The 13,571-nt window shown below is 48.6% G+C and overlaps 1 protein-coding gene across 1 annotated transcript in view; it reads right to left on the bottom strand.

The window, feature by feature from the left end:
- The window catches only part of MCM10 (minichromosome maintenance 10 replication initiation factor), a 123,906-nt gene that overhangs the window by 95,183 nt on the left and 15,152 nt on the right, over window positions 1-13,571 (bottom strand). The window contains exons 3-4 of the mRNA XM_069627796.1: window positions 12,852-13,178; window positions 4,709-4,834 (exon numbers count right to left, since the gene is read on the bottom strand). Coding sequence (XP_069483897.1) covers window positions 4,709-4,834; window positions 12,852-13,178 — 453 coding nt within the window. The remainder of the gene's footprint in view (window positions 1-4,708; window positions 4,835-12,851; window positions 13,179-13,571) is intronic.

Here is a 13,571-nt window from a genome sequence, read left to right as displayed (position 1 = left end):
GGAGGTTGCAAGGTAACGCTGCCAATGGTAGCATGCAGCGAGTATGGAACTAGCAGGGTAACCCTGCCAATGGCAGTGAAATAGCTGGGTAACGCTGCCAATGGCAGCATGCAGCGAGTATACAGCTAGCTGGGTATGGAGCAATGGTAGCATGCAGCCACCATGGAGCTAGCAAGGTAACGCTGCCAATGGCAGCATGCAGCGAGCATGGAGCTAGCAGGGTAACGCTGCCAATGGCAGCCTGCAGCGAGCATGGAGCTAGCAGGGTAATGCTGCCAATGGCAGCATGCAGCGAGCATGCAGCTAGCTGGCTATGGAGCAATGGTAGCATGCAGCCAGCATGGAACTAGCAGGGTAACGCTGCCAATAGCAGCATGCAGCGGGCATGGAGCTAGCAGGATAACGCTGCCAATGGCAGCATGCAGCGAGCATGCAGCTAGCTGGGAATGGAGCAATGGTAGCATGCAGCCAGCATGGAACTAGCAGGGTAACGCTGCCAATGGCAGCATGCAGCGAGTATACAGCTAGCTGGGTATGGAGCAATGGTAGCATGCAGCCACCATGGAGCTAGCAAGGTAACGCTGCCAATGGCAGCATGCAGCGAGCATGGAGCTAGCAGGGTAACGCTGCCAATGGCAGCCTGCAGCGAGCATGGAGCTAGCAGGGTAATGCTGCCAATGGCAGCATGCAGCGAGCATGCAGCTAGCTGGCTATGGAGCAATGGTAGCATGCAGCCAGCATGGAACTAGCAGGGTAACGCTGCCAATAGCAGCATGCAGCGGGCATGGAGCTAGCAGGATAACGCTGCCAATGGCAGCATGCAGCGAGCATGCAGCTAGCTGGGAATGGAGCAATGGTAGCATGCAGCCAGCATGGAACTAGCAGGGTAACGCTGCCAATGGCAGCATGCAGCGAGCATGGAGCTTGCAGGGTAACGCTGCCAATGAAAGCGTGCAGCGAGTATGGAGCTAGCAGGGTAACGCTGCCAATGGTAGCATGCAGCTAGCATGGAGCTTGCAGGGTAACGCTGCCAATGAAAGCGTGCAGCGAGTATGGAGCTTGCAGGGTAACGCTGCCAATGAAAGCGTGCAGTGAGTATAGAACTAGCTGGGTAATGCTGCCAATGGGAGCATGCAGCGAGTATGGAACTAGCAGGGTAACGCTGCCAATGGCAGCATGCAGCGAGTATGCAGCTAGCTGGGTATGGAGCAATGGTAGCATGCAGCCAGCATGGAACTAGCAGGGTAACGCTGCCAATGGGAGCATGCAGCGAGTATGGAGCTAGCTGGGTAACGCTGCCAATGGCAGCATGCAGCGAGTATGGAACTAGATGGGTAACGCTGCCAATGGCAGCAAAATAGCTCGGTAACGCTGCCAATGGCAGCATGCAGCGAGTATACAGCTAGCTGGGTATGGAGCAATGGTAGCATGCAGCCAGCATGGAACTAGCAGGGTAACGCTGCCAATGGCAGCATGCAGCGAGCATGGAGCTAGCAGGGTAACGCTGCTAATGGCAGCATGCAGCGAGTATGGAACTAGCTGGGTAACGCTGCTAATGGCAGCATGCAGTGAGTATGGAACTAGCTGGGTAAAGCTGCCAATGGGAGCATGCAGCAATTGCAAGGTAACACTGCCAATGGGAGCATGCAGCAAGTATGGAGCTAGCTGGGTAACGCTGCCAATGGCAGCATGCAGCAAGTATGGAACTAGCTGGGTAATGCTGCCAATGGCCACGCAATAGCTGAGTAACGCTGCTAATGGTAGCATGCAGCGAGTATGCAGCTAGTTGGGTATGGAGCAATGGTAGCATGCAGCCAGCATGGAGCTAGCAAGGTAATGCTGCCAACGGCAGCATGCAGCAAGCATGGAGCTAGCAGGGTAACGCTGCCAATGGCAGCATGCAGCCAGCATGGAACGAGCAGGGCAACGCTGCCAATGGCAGCATGCAGCCAGCATGGAACGAGCAGGGCAACGCTGCCAATGGCAGCATGCAGCGAGCATGGAGCTTGCAGGGTAACGCTGCCAATGAAAACATGCAGCGAGTATGGAGCTAGCACGGTAACACTGCTAATGGCAGCATGCAGTGCATATGGAACTAGCTCGGTAACGCTGCCAATTAGAGCATGCAACGATTGCAAGCTAACACTGCCAATGGGAGCATGCAGCGATTATGGAGCTAGCTGGGTAACGCTGCCAATGGCAGCATGCAGCGAGTATGCAACTAGCTGGGTATGGATCAATGGTAGCATGCAGCCAGCATGGAGCTAGCAAGTAACGCTGCCAATGGCAGCATGCAGCGAGTATGCAGCTAGCTGGGTATGGAGCAATGGTAGCACGTAGCCAGCATGGAACGAGCAGGGTAACGCTGCCAATGGCAGCATGCAGCGAGCATGGAGCTTGCAGGGTAACGCTGCCAATGAAAGCGTGCAGCGAGTATGGAGCTAGCAGGGTAACGCTGCCAATGGCAGCATGCACTTCTAAAATCACCAGTACATCGGTTGATGAAATCCACACAATCCCTGGGGGGTAGAGGGGGGTTGTTGGACACTTGAGGGTGAGGTTACAAGAGTTAGCATAAACCTTGAGCACCAGCAAAGTAAATCTGATTAAAAATTACCAACAAGAGCCCACCAGGGTCCCCATCCAGGTCAAACAATGAAACAGTATGAATGCCAAACCTGCAGCATACAAGAGACCATCCATACCTGCAGCATACAAGAAAGCACCCATACCTGCAGCATACAAGAAAGCACCCAAACCTGCAGCACACAAGAAAGCTGCCAAACCTGCAGCACACAAGAAAGCAGCCAAACCTGCAGCATACAAGAAAGCAGCCAAACCTGCAGCATACAAGAAAGCACCCATACCTGCAGCATACAAGAAAGCACCCATACCTGCAGCATACAAGAGACCACCCATATCTGCAGCATACAAGAGACCACCCATACCTGCAGCATACAAGAGACCACCCATACCTGCAGCATACAAGAAAGCACCCATACCTGCAGCATACAAGAGACCATCCATACCTGCAGCATACAAGAAAGCACCCATACCTGTAGCATCCAAGAAAGCACCCATACCTGTAGCATCCAAGAAAGCAGCCAAACCTGCAGCATACAAGAAAGCACCCATACCTGCAGCATACAAGAGACCATCCATACCTGCAGCATACAAGAAAGCACCCATACCTGCAGCATACAAGAGACCATCCATACCTGCAGCATACAAGAAAGCACCCATACCTGCAGCATACAAGAAAGCACCCATACCTGCAGCATACAAGAGACCATCCATACCTGCAGCATACAAGAAAGCACCCATACCTGCAGCATACAAGAAAGCACCCATACCTGCAGCATACAAGAAAGCACCCATACCTGCAGCATACAAGAGACCATCTATACCTGCAGCATACAAGAAAGCAGCCATACCTGCAGCACACATGAGACCATCCATACCTGCAGCATACAAGAAAGCACCCATACCTGCAGCATACAAGAAAGCACCCATACCTGCAGCATACAAGAAAGCAGCCATACCTGCAGCATACAAGAGACCATCCATACCTGCAGCATACAAGAAAGCAGCCATACCTGCAGCATACAAGAAAGCACCCATACCTGCAGCATACAAGAGACCATCCATACCTGCAGCATACAAGAAAGCACCCATACAAGAAAGCACCCATACCTGCAGCATACAAGAGACCATCCATACCTGCAGCATACAAGAAAGCACCCATACCTGCAGCATACAAGAGACCATCCATACCTGCAGCATACAAGAAAGCACCCATACCTGCAGCATACAAGAAAGCACCCATACCTGCAGCATACAAGAAAGCACCCATACCTGCAGCATACAAGAGACCATCCAGACCTGCAGCATACAAGAAAGCACCCAGACCTGCAGCATACAAGAAAGCACCCAGACCTGCAGCATACAAGAAAACAGCCAAACCTGCAGCATACAAGAAAACAGCCAAACCTGCAGCATACAAGAAAACAGCCAAACCTGCAGCACACAAGAGAGCACCCATACCTGCAGCATACAAGAGACCATCCATACCTGCAGCATACAAGAGACCATCCATACCTGCAGCATACAAGAGAGCAGCCAAACCTGCAGCATACAAGAGAGCAGCATTCTTCATACCTGCAGCATACAAGAGAGCACCATTCTTCATACCTGCAGCATACAAGAGAGCACCATTCTTCATACCTGCAGCATACAAGAGAGCACCATTCTTCATACAAGAGAGCACCATTCTTCATACCTGCAGCATACAAGAGAGCACCATTCTTCATACCTGCAGCATACAAGAGAGCACCATTCTTCATACCTGCAGCATACAAGAGAGCACCATTCTTCATACCTGCAGCATACAAGAGAGCACCATTCTTCATACCTGCAGCATACAAGAGAGCACCATTCTTCATACCTGCAGCATACAAGAGAGCACCATTCTTCATACCTGCAGCATACAAGAGAGCACCATTCTTCATACCTGCAGCATACAAGAGAGCACCATTCTTCATACCTGCAGCATACAAGAGAGCATCATTCTTCATACCTGCAGCATACAAGACAGCACCATTCTTCATACCTGCAGCATACAAGAGAGCACCATTCTTCAAACTTGCAGCATACAAGAGAGCACCATTCTTCAAACCTGCAGCATACAAGAGAGTACCATTCTTCATACCTGCTAGTTTACTACTGACACCAGGTGATTTTTTCTGTGTACCAATGCTGGGAAATTGCCCGAGAGCAGCAGACTGTAACTGCTCCTGTAGTTTCTTCATCTGTTCTTGCATCCGCTTTAGTTCATCTGGAATTAAGACAGACCCCCATCATTACTCAGCACTAGAACTGATGCAATATTCTTTGTAAACAGACATGGAATACAGGTAAACGCCCTTCCTCTCCACACCTCCACAAGAGCTGGCCCCATTATTAAAAGTAGGGAGGGGATCTAGTTATGCAGTTTGCGTCCCGTCTAAAATGTCCGCTATGAACTCAAGATGGATAGGCATCCCATTGCTCCCAATTCGCTAGAAGGGAAAAAAGGGATTTGCAGCACCTTGACGTGTCACTAACTGTGCAAAGTGAGGGTCATGCTTGTTAGGGAGAATTCTCGTTTCTGTGCCAATTCCCTTCAACCTTAGAAACCCCCAGCTCATTTGCTGGACTTCAGGACTTTTAATTTTTAACCTGGAGTGAGACCTTTTTCTCACTCCCTCATGCATTCTGATCTGAATTGATTCTGTTTTTCCTTTGTTTTTGGAGGCTGACAAGCTCCATAGGCATCTACTTTGTTGTATGGTGAGAGACAGCACCTTCAGTGCAGTGGCACAGAGAAATCCTTTGTATTTCTCAAAGTTTAAATACCTTTTCTTGGGTCAACTGCTGTTTCCAAAGAATAGTAAAGTGACATTGACTTTACTTACCATTCCTCTTTGTAGGCCCAGCACACCCCATCTTATGTGGAGTGCTTAGGGTTGGGGTTAATTAGTAGCCCCTTTTTCTACCTACTCATGTAACATTTTTATGTTACCCTCACTACTTTAAATGGCTGGTGGCAGTGGTTTAATTCTCCCACCATTGTGCTTTTCTACCGCAGACTGAATCCTCGGCTGCAGTATATGTCAAGACTGCCAGGTAAGTTCCTTTCCTTCCCAACCTCCTCCTCACCTGAGCCGTCTGATGAGCTGTCCTTGGTTTCCGTGTTAGGTCGTCTTCTGGATTTCTTGGATTCGGTAGTCAACCGCTTTTGGGAAGGCGGCTTCTTCTTTTCGTGTAAATAAGGTCTGGCTCCCTCAGAGGCCACCTTGACAGGAGGGGGAACCTGTCCAAGGGGAACCCCGAGGAGCCAGACCTCGAATCACAGGGAAAAAAACAGATAGGCAGAAAACACCCTGGTATTGCAGACAATAGTAATTCCTCAAGCTGGAACTGTAGAAAGATGTAGAAGGCTAGGAGTCTTGAGGGAGGTCTGCCCTCTTGGGTAGTTACAGTCTGTGGGTAGTTCGTAGACTGGATGCCTGATCTTCAGTTCAATCCGGGGGAGGAGTTTGTAACTGGATGACAGGTAACGTAAATAAATAGAAGGGGTTCTGAAAAGAGAACGTAAAGGCTGAGAAGTAGAAGGATGAAAGAACAAGTAGAGGTGGCAGTAGAGTTCCACTTACCTAGAAAACGGCAGAACCTGGCAAGTGAGGGCACCCATGCCGTGGTCGCGGTAAAAGGAGAAATCAACTCCGCGACCGCGAGCGGAAACAATGAGTCGCGGCTGTAGACACCACAAAGGTGAGTATTTGATAGTATAAGGAAAGAAGGAAGAACAACTTGGGAGAAAGCAAGATCGCTAATAGAACACAGGCGGAACGAAGGAGAAGGTTACAGAGGTGGACAAAGACAGAAAGAAAGAAACAAAGAACAATAAGAGCAACACTGCGGCAGCAGCGTTACACGGGACAAAATGGAGGCAACAAGGAAGGATCAGTAGAAGAGAAAAACTCAGCTGAAAGCGCAGCAGTGTTGAATGAGACTGAGCAGAAACAGATACAACGCACCGAAAAAGGGGGCGTGGTTCTGATTTAAAGGAAAGGGCCGCCATGTTGCGTGAGGACTAGACCTGAAGGTGTCCTGGATAGTCAGAGACGCCATGTATTCCACAACTTCCAGGGGCGAATCCTGTCAGTATAGCACCCATGGGTGACCATTTTGTCAAAATGGCCCGTCTTTTTTTGCCATTTCGTGCGTTTTACTCTGCGTACCAAACCAGGTTTAACTCTTTTGTTAGTTTTGCCTTTGGCGAGCTTCAGTGCTGAAACCTGCCTCTGGCTCCGGTGTGTCTAGCAGGGCAGAAAGTGAGGGAGGTACCCAAAACTCCCGGTCTTTAGTCTCTAGGGCAATCTGAATGCACCGAGTCCTGATTGGCTGGCTGGCTGACCTTACAGGACAGCCACCCTGCTGTGTGAGCGACAGCTAGGCTGTGCATGAATGGGAGAAACCTGCATAAAAGGCGAGTCTTCTTGCACTGAAGACAGAGTTGACCACTGGAAAGAACAACCCGAAGAAACCGTAACAGAAGCCTGCTAAATCCTACTGGACCTTTGAATTGCCCGGTGAAGCCCTGCTGCTGTGCCAAACTCCTTTTTCTAATTGACAAGAGAAGCTCCGGAAAGGATGACTTCTTCCCTTGGGTTGGTGGGACCAACTAACCTCGAGATAAACTTTGCTGGAAGACCTTCCCCAACTGGCTGTACTACTTTGCTGCTGCTGGAACCGAGTGCTAGGGGTTGAGAAATCTGTAGTCGACTGCAACGTCTGTAAGTCGGCCAAAAGCTCCAGGGGTCTCTTGAGGACCCTCCCGAAGCAGAACGGCCCAAGCTCAAGTCGCTTCACCAGAGTGCTGGACTCAAGGTATGAAGTGTTAGGAAAGATTTCTTACTTGTGGGTAATTTTCCTTCCATGTGGCAACCCCTAAACTTTTTGCTGTTGTTTTCACCATGATCTAGACTTTGCCAGAGAAGTGCAGCCTTCTGCCGCACTCCTCTGGGCTTTCGCTCCATTCTTACGGGGAAACTGACATGCCCTTAAGACAGTCAGTACAGAGAAACGTTGTTTTTCGTAGTTTCTTTACCATGTTGCAGCTTTCGCCCAACATAGCACAAGAGGGCACTGTAAGCTAAGTTACTGCTCTCTTGGGTCTCTAGTCTTCTACAGGCCCTAGATACTCTCTTTGGATTGTAAATGAACGGTGCAAGTGAATCACGGACGGGATTGGTGGCAGCGATCGGTTCTTGTGTTTTTGAGCTCCTTTTGGCGTTTTAAGCGCGTTTCTTGCGCTTAGCTCAAAATGGTGGCCTGGCTTCCAAAATGGCCAGACCACGAGGCTCTTTGTCCTGTCCGCTGACCGTCTTGCCCCCTTCACCTCCCCCAGGTCGAGCCGACCCGGGGCCTTCCTTATTTGGGCATGTACTTTCCCGCGAAACACAGATGCTTTCGCGGGCTTCTACAGGCCTTGTGTGTGCCTCCAGTATGGGGGCTGGGATGTCTGGTCCCAATACACATCCTGGGCGCCAGAGAGTCTAGGGTGGTGTGAATGCCTGGGACCCCCTTGGTCCGTGATAAGGTCCACAGATGGTGTGAGTGTTTTATGAGCGGATCTCCCATTGGGTCCCCTCCGTTTTGGCGCAAAGGGAACAGTGGATAAGAGGGGGCTGGAAACGCCACTACCAGGTCGATCTCCTGAGTTCTCACGAACAAAGGAATACAGGAGCCAAGTATCCTGCAACCACGAGGCTGAACCGAGGAATCGCTGGTGACCCGCTGAAGGACTGCTCCTCTGCACTGCTGTCGCCTTGTGAAAGCCTTTCTACCCCGGATCGAACGAGAAGGCCTGTACTGGTACTTCGACCCTTGGAATAGTGGGAACAACTATTCTCGGCATCTTCACCATCTCCTGCATGTAAGCCTTCGGAAGTGTCTCTGGGCCATCCAGCAGACTGACCAGCCTACCCAGGAGTCTTGCTCTGTAACCGCCGTCAGGTTGTGTTGTATTACGAGTCCTTGTCACTCTCACACGATTCGTACACTTGGCATTCCCAGGTCTGAAGTGAGTAGTGTACATTTGGCTGAAATACACACGGCCGCTCCGTTGCCCTGCTGTGGTAACCAACTGTGCGGGTTCACTGCGTTTGGGACGTCTTCAACTCAACTTCTGCTGCTGCGGAATCTACACGCCGACGAGCGTCCCCTGCTCCTATCTGAACCTGCCAGCACTGAAACTGACGCGGAGAAGCCTGGGTCTGCTTGCATCGGGGACCGGTGAGTAGCATTGCTAGGAACTGGTCGCCCTCCTGCAGGAGCCCATAGCTTTTCCCCACTGTGTCTAACAGCACGCCTTTCCGTCCTCGCGCTCTGCTTCTGCCCACAGTGGAGGCTGTGCTCGAGTCGCATAGCTCTGTTCATCTTCATTTGTTCACCGAACTAAACTGCCTGATTCCCTCGAAGAGACTCCCCTTTTTGCCCGTTGGCACCAGCGTGTGCAGGTACTTTTGAGCACAAGGCTCCACTCTTCGTAGGGCTTGGACTTCCTTTTAGTTAGGTGCCTCTGAAGGCTGACTGGGTCTAATTATTCTTCGCACTGCCTGTTTTCCTCCCCATATAGGTGGTCTACACATTTCGTGCGTCTAACTCGTTAGACTCGTTTGTATTTGTATATATATTGTATTGGTTTGGTATGTGTTGGTTTACTTGAGTTTTATTGTGATTTCTCGCTACGGTCAATGTTACAAAGGCCTTGTAATAAATGTGTATATATTTTTAATATAACACCTGCTTGGAGTAATTTGTAAGTGTCCTTGCTTTGTATGCTCATTGCGGGCTTTCAGTCACCCTCACCCCTCTTGAGACCTAGTCTTGACCGTCGCGATCGCTACCCTGATTGGTCTGGCTTGTCCAGAGGTTACCCTGTTCCAAGAAACTAGGCTGGCCTTCTGAACCCCTGCCCCTCCAGGACAGAGTTCAGAAATCTGTCTTAACATGAAGGAAGCCCAACCGGGGGCCAAGATCTGCGGTGGTGCCGTTTACCGCACGCTGAAACCGCGAAGTGCCGCTGAACTGAAAAGAGCCCAAAGCTGCCGCCGACCTCCGAACTGCTGTGCAGGAGTCCTCCAGACGTTCTCCCTCTTGTACCCACGGCTGAGGCCCAGAACACAGGAGCTGCATCACTGCAACCAGAGAGAAGCCAGCTGGATCCTCCTATTCTAACCTAAGGTACTCTTCTGACTAAGGGGTAATTCCCGCTTTGTAGCTTGCTTTGCTCACTTGAGACTGGCAGTAGCTACTTCAAGAGTTTATCTCAGATCTAAACTTTCACAAGTGTAACAGCTTGAGGCCCAACAGCGATTTTCTACAAAAAACTCTAAAATTTGTCCAAGACCTTTGCTATCTAAGAAGTGCCTCAACTCCATAGACTTTGTTCCAAATTGACTTTGGCTGTCCTGGCTCCCTGCAGACTCTTCTAGTCCATTGACCGACTCTTAATGTCCCTCACAGGTGATACATTGTTTTTGAACTAATATTGATGGGAAAGGTTTTTATCTAGACTTCATTGGGAGATTTAAAAGTGCTTACATGCTCTGAGAACCTGTTAACCTTTTTTGTTTTACCAACCACAAAAATGATACATAGATGCCAATACTGTCCTAGTTCGTGAAGTCACCTCAGGGTGTAGGAAGTCTGTATGAAGCATCTCTAAAGAGCATCTACTTAACTTGATTCCGAGGAAGTATTTTTAAGTGTATTTTTATTGTTGCACATCGCCCTTTTTAGAGAATGATTATTTAAAACTGGCCAGTAAATAATTATTTTACTAAAAACCTTGAGTGTCCGTGTTATTTGGATACTTGTATTGGTTTTATTGCTACAGCTCACATTTACCCCTCTTAAGATAAGCCTGGCTGCTCGGTCACACTACCAACGTGTGTAGTACAGGCCTATGCCAATAGGTGGGTTACCTAATACCAAGAGGACAAGGGTGGTGTAGTCTCCCACAGGGTTACTACATCAATTCTTACCTAACAATGACTGGCTGCAGGGAGGAGAGTCAGTAAGAGATGGATCGGCATCTGAGCCCAAACAAGAATATCTCCATTGCTTGTACTTTGGGAAGGTGCTTTGCTTGCGATTCTAGAGCTGGTTGCACAAGATTGAGGTTTTTTAAAGCCACTGCAAATTTTCGGGTTTGGAAGTTGGAGATCTGGTAAACTACAATAACTTCCCAAGGGCCGTGTGACAAATCAGGATATTCAGTCCTAGGGGGGAGCCTCATCTTGCGAGACTAGGCAGGTGAGCACGCTACGCAATAATCCCAAGGGGTGGCAGAAAGCAGGATCTCACAGGGTGAGACTCCTCTTCAGGATAGAGACTCCCGTCCAGAGAAGGAACTCCCGTTGCATCTCACTCAAGGGACAAAAAAGGAATCTTCGACCTCACCAGAATCCTTCCACAATTATTATTTTAATATCTCTATTGAGGAGTGTCCATTTGGTACTGACACGAGTAAGCCTCAGAGTAATAAAGAAGGAGCAACTGCACGACACGGAGACGAGGAAGCCCAATGGACTGAAGCAGAGCCTGGTCCAAACACAACGGAAGGACCAGCTGGAGCTTGGGGAAGCATCAATGTTGCCTTAGAAAGATGGAAGCAGCAAAGTTAACATGGAGAGAGAGCCAGGAACTGGTTGTGCGGAGTCAGAGAAGCTGGTCTCGAACCGAAGAACGAGTGTGTGAGAAACACCGAAGGGCAGAGAGCCTACCAAGAGGCTCTGCCACAAACAAGCATCCCAGGGGGGATTTGCTGATAAGAGGACGCAGTCAGAGGGACAGCAGAAACCTCTCTGAACTAATGCGGTCACCTGAAGGTACCCCTGCAGGTACAGACGAGAAAAGCACTGTGTACCTGACATACAGTAAAGAAGGGGAGAAAATTCAGGAAACACCGCCCAAGAAGTAGGCTGAGACGTACAGTGGAACAGGCTGAAGAACGCACGGAAGCCATCCTACACCGAAGAAACAAAGTCTCAAGACAAGATGCGAACCCAGTGATGCAAGCCCGAACCCAACAAGGTAACGGGAAGTGCAGGAGTCCCGGGGAGAGGGGAGGCTAGACAGAGTGGCTATACCCTAATTGGCAAGACAATAATAAGAGTGAGACTAACTACAGGACCGCTCATACGCATCCCAGTAGTAACAGACTAGAAGAAGTGAGAGACTAGCAACGGGACCTCTCCTACTCGTTCCAGTAGTGCTGAGAATCCCAAGAGGTGTCAAAATAAATATGGGGCTCTTTATACTCGTCCCCTTAGTATCCAAAAGCATAAAGGAGTGAATCCAAACCCTGTGTCCATTACACCGATCTCAGGGGACAAATGGAGAAACCAGGAGACATACGATTTAGTCTCTTACAGCAAGAACCCATACCACTAGAGAAAGAGACAAATAGAATATTTGTCAACAGAAACCAGACACAGAAGAATGTACTGGCCAATAACCTTGAGGATATTACAATACCAAATGAGCAAGAGACACTATGGGGGGATCAAGTCACATAGGAAGTTAGAGGTACATGCCCCCCGAGGAAAAAACGTTAAGGAATGTAAAAGGATTATACAACAGGACGTGGAAAAGTCCTATAAAAGAACTAAATGATCATGTGAAAAAAGATAGCCGACTGCTACTTTAATATTCCGTACTAAAACGGAATAAGTCTATTGGGAAGTATCCTTTCCAAACCCAGCAGAAGAGAGTCATTCTCCTGCTCTTTAGTGGTTTAGAATTAGTGGTAGGGCCAGGATAGGTTAGCTTTGGGACCGAGGACAGACTCTTTTTTTGGACATGTACACAGACAACAAGAACCCTAGTTTTGTTAGGTAGGGCTACCCTTAGATTAGAGAAAGTTAGGATTTCTCTTTAATTGTAATAAACACAGTTAAAACATGGTGAACCCTGGTCTGTCTCATCCTTCTGACCCGCCACAGAAGTGAAGACACCTTCAAACCTGCAAAATAGCACGTTTTGGAGATGCAGTTGGATCAATGCAATTTGATGGCTGGTGATTTTCGAATAACCTTCTTAAACGTTTGAAAAAGGCAGCTTGCCTGGAAGTTTTTTAAATGACATAAGCTAATTCTGAACAGCTGACTATACCAACTCAGATATAGAAATATAATGCATGTAAAGTTAAGCAAACAGTGCTGTTAGATGTTTATCAATTTATAAACATAAGAGCATCATTTTGAACGCAAAGCAGGATAAGGATCCCGTGTTAACAATACCTTCCAAGTCCTGCTTGGTTTTATCTTGTGTTATTGTTGGAGGTGCTTTGACATTTTCCCTGGGTACAGTCCGTACAAGGTCATCGTCGTTCTCTTCCGATTCTCCAAATAGAGTGGCCATATCTTCCTGCACAGGACAAACCTCAGGATCACCAGCGAAGGGTTCATCCTCTGTGTAGGAGCCGTTTTCGTCAGCATCGAAAAGGTCATCAAACTCATCAGGTTGGGCATTGACGTCACTGCGTCCGTCACTCCCACTGACGGACTCTCGGTCTAAGGGGCCCTCGCTCTCTTCCAACAACGAAGTGAGCAGGTCCAAATCGGCGTCTGAAGGAACATCCAAAAAGTGGAAATGAGTTGGAATGAGAAACAGCAGTATTAACAGAAATTGCTTTATGGCACTAAGTGCAAACATGCGTATTTTATTATTGGAATGTTTAGTATGCATTAAACGTGTGCACAGATTGAAACCCAGAGGCAACACGCTTCTACAATTCATTAATCAAACTCATCTGTTAGGAGGAAAGGTAATGTGAAAAACAGGTTTTGAAAGCTTTGTAAAAATGCCATGCTAAAAAGCAACATCCAAGACTAGGTGATAATAAATGACAGAACAAAAAATAACGAGGTTTATGGCGCTCATTTGAATAAATATTAAAATACAATCGTCATGCGGAGATTCTGGTAAAGTTAAATTGAAACCTCTGAAATACCCCAGCC

This window comes from Ambystoma mexicanum, chromosome 12, assembly GCF_040938575.1.
Source record: "Ambystoma mexicanum isolate Mex_15411 chromosome 12, UKY_AmexF1_1, whole genome shotgun sequence".
NCBI lineage: Eukaryota > Metazoa > Chordata > Amphibia > Caudata > Ambystomatidae > Ambystoma > Ambystoma mexicanum.
Note: the sequence above shows the minus strand (reverse complement) of the source record. Positions and strands in the feature narration are given on the sequence as shown.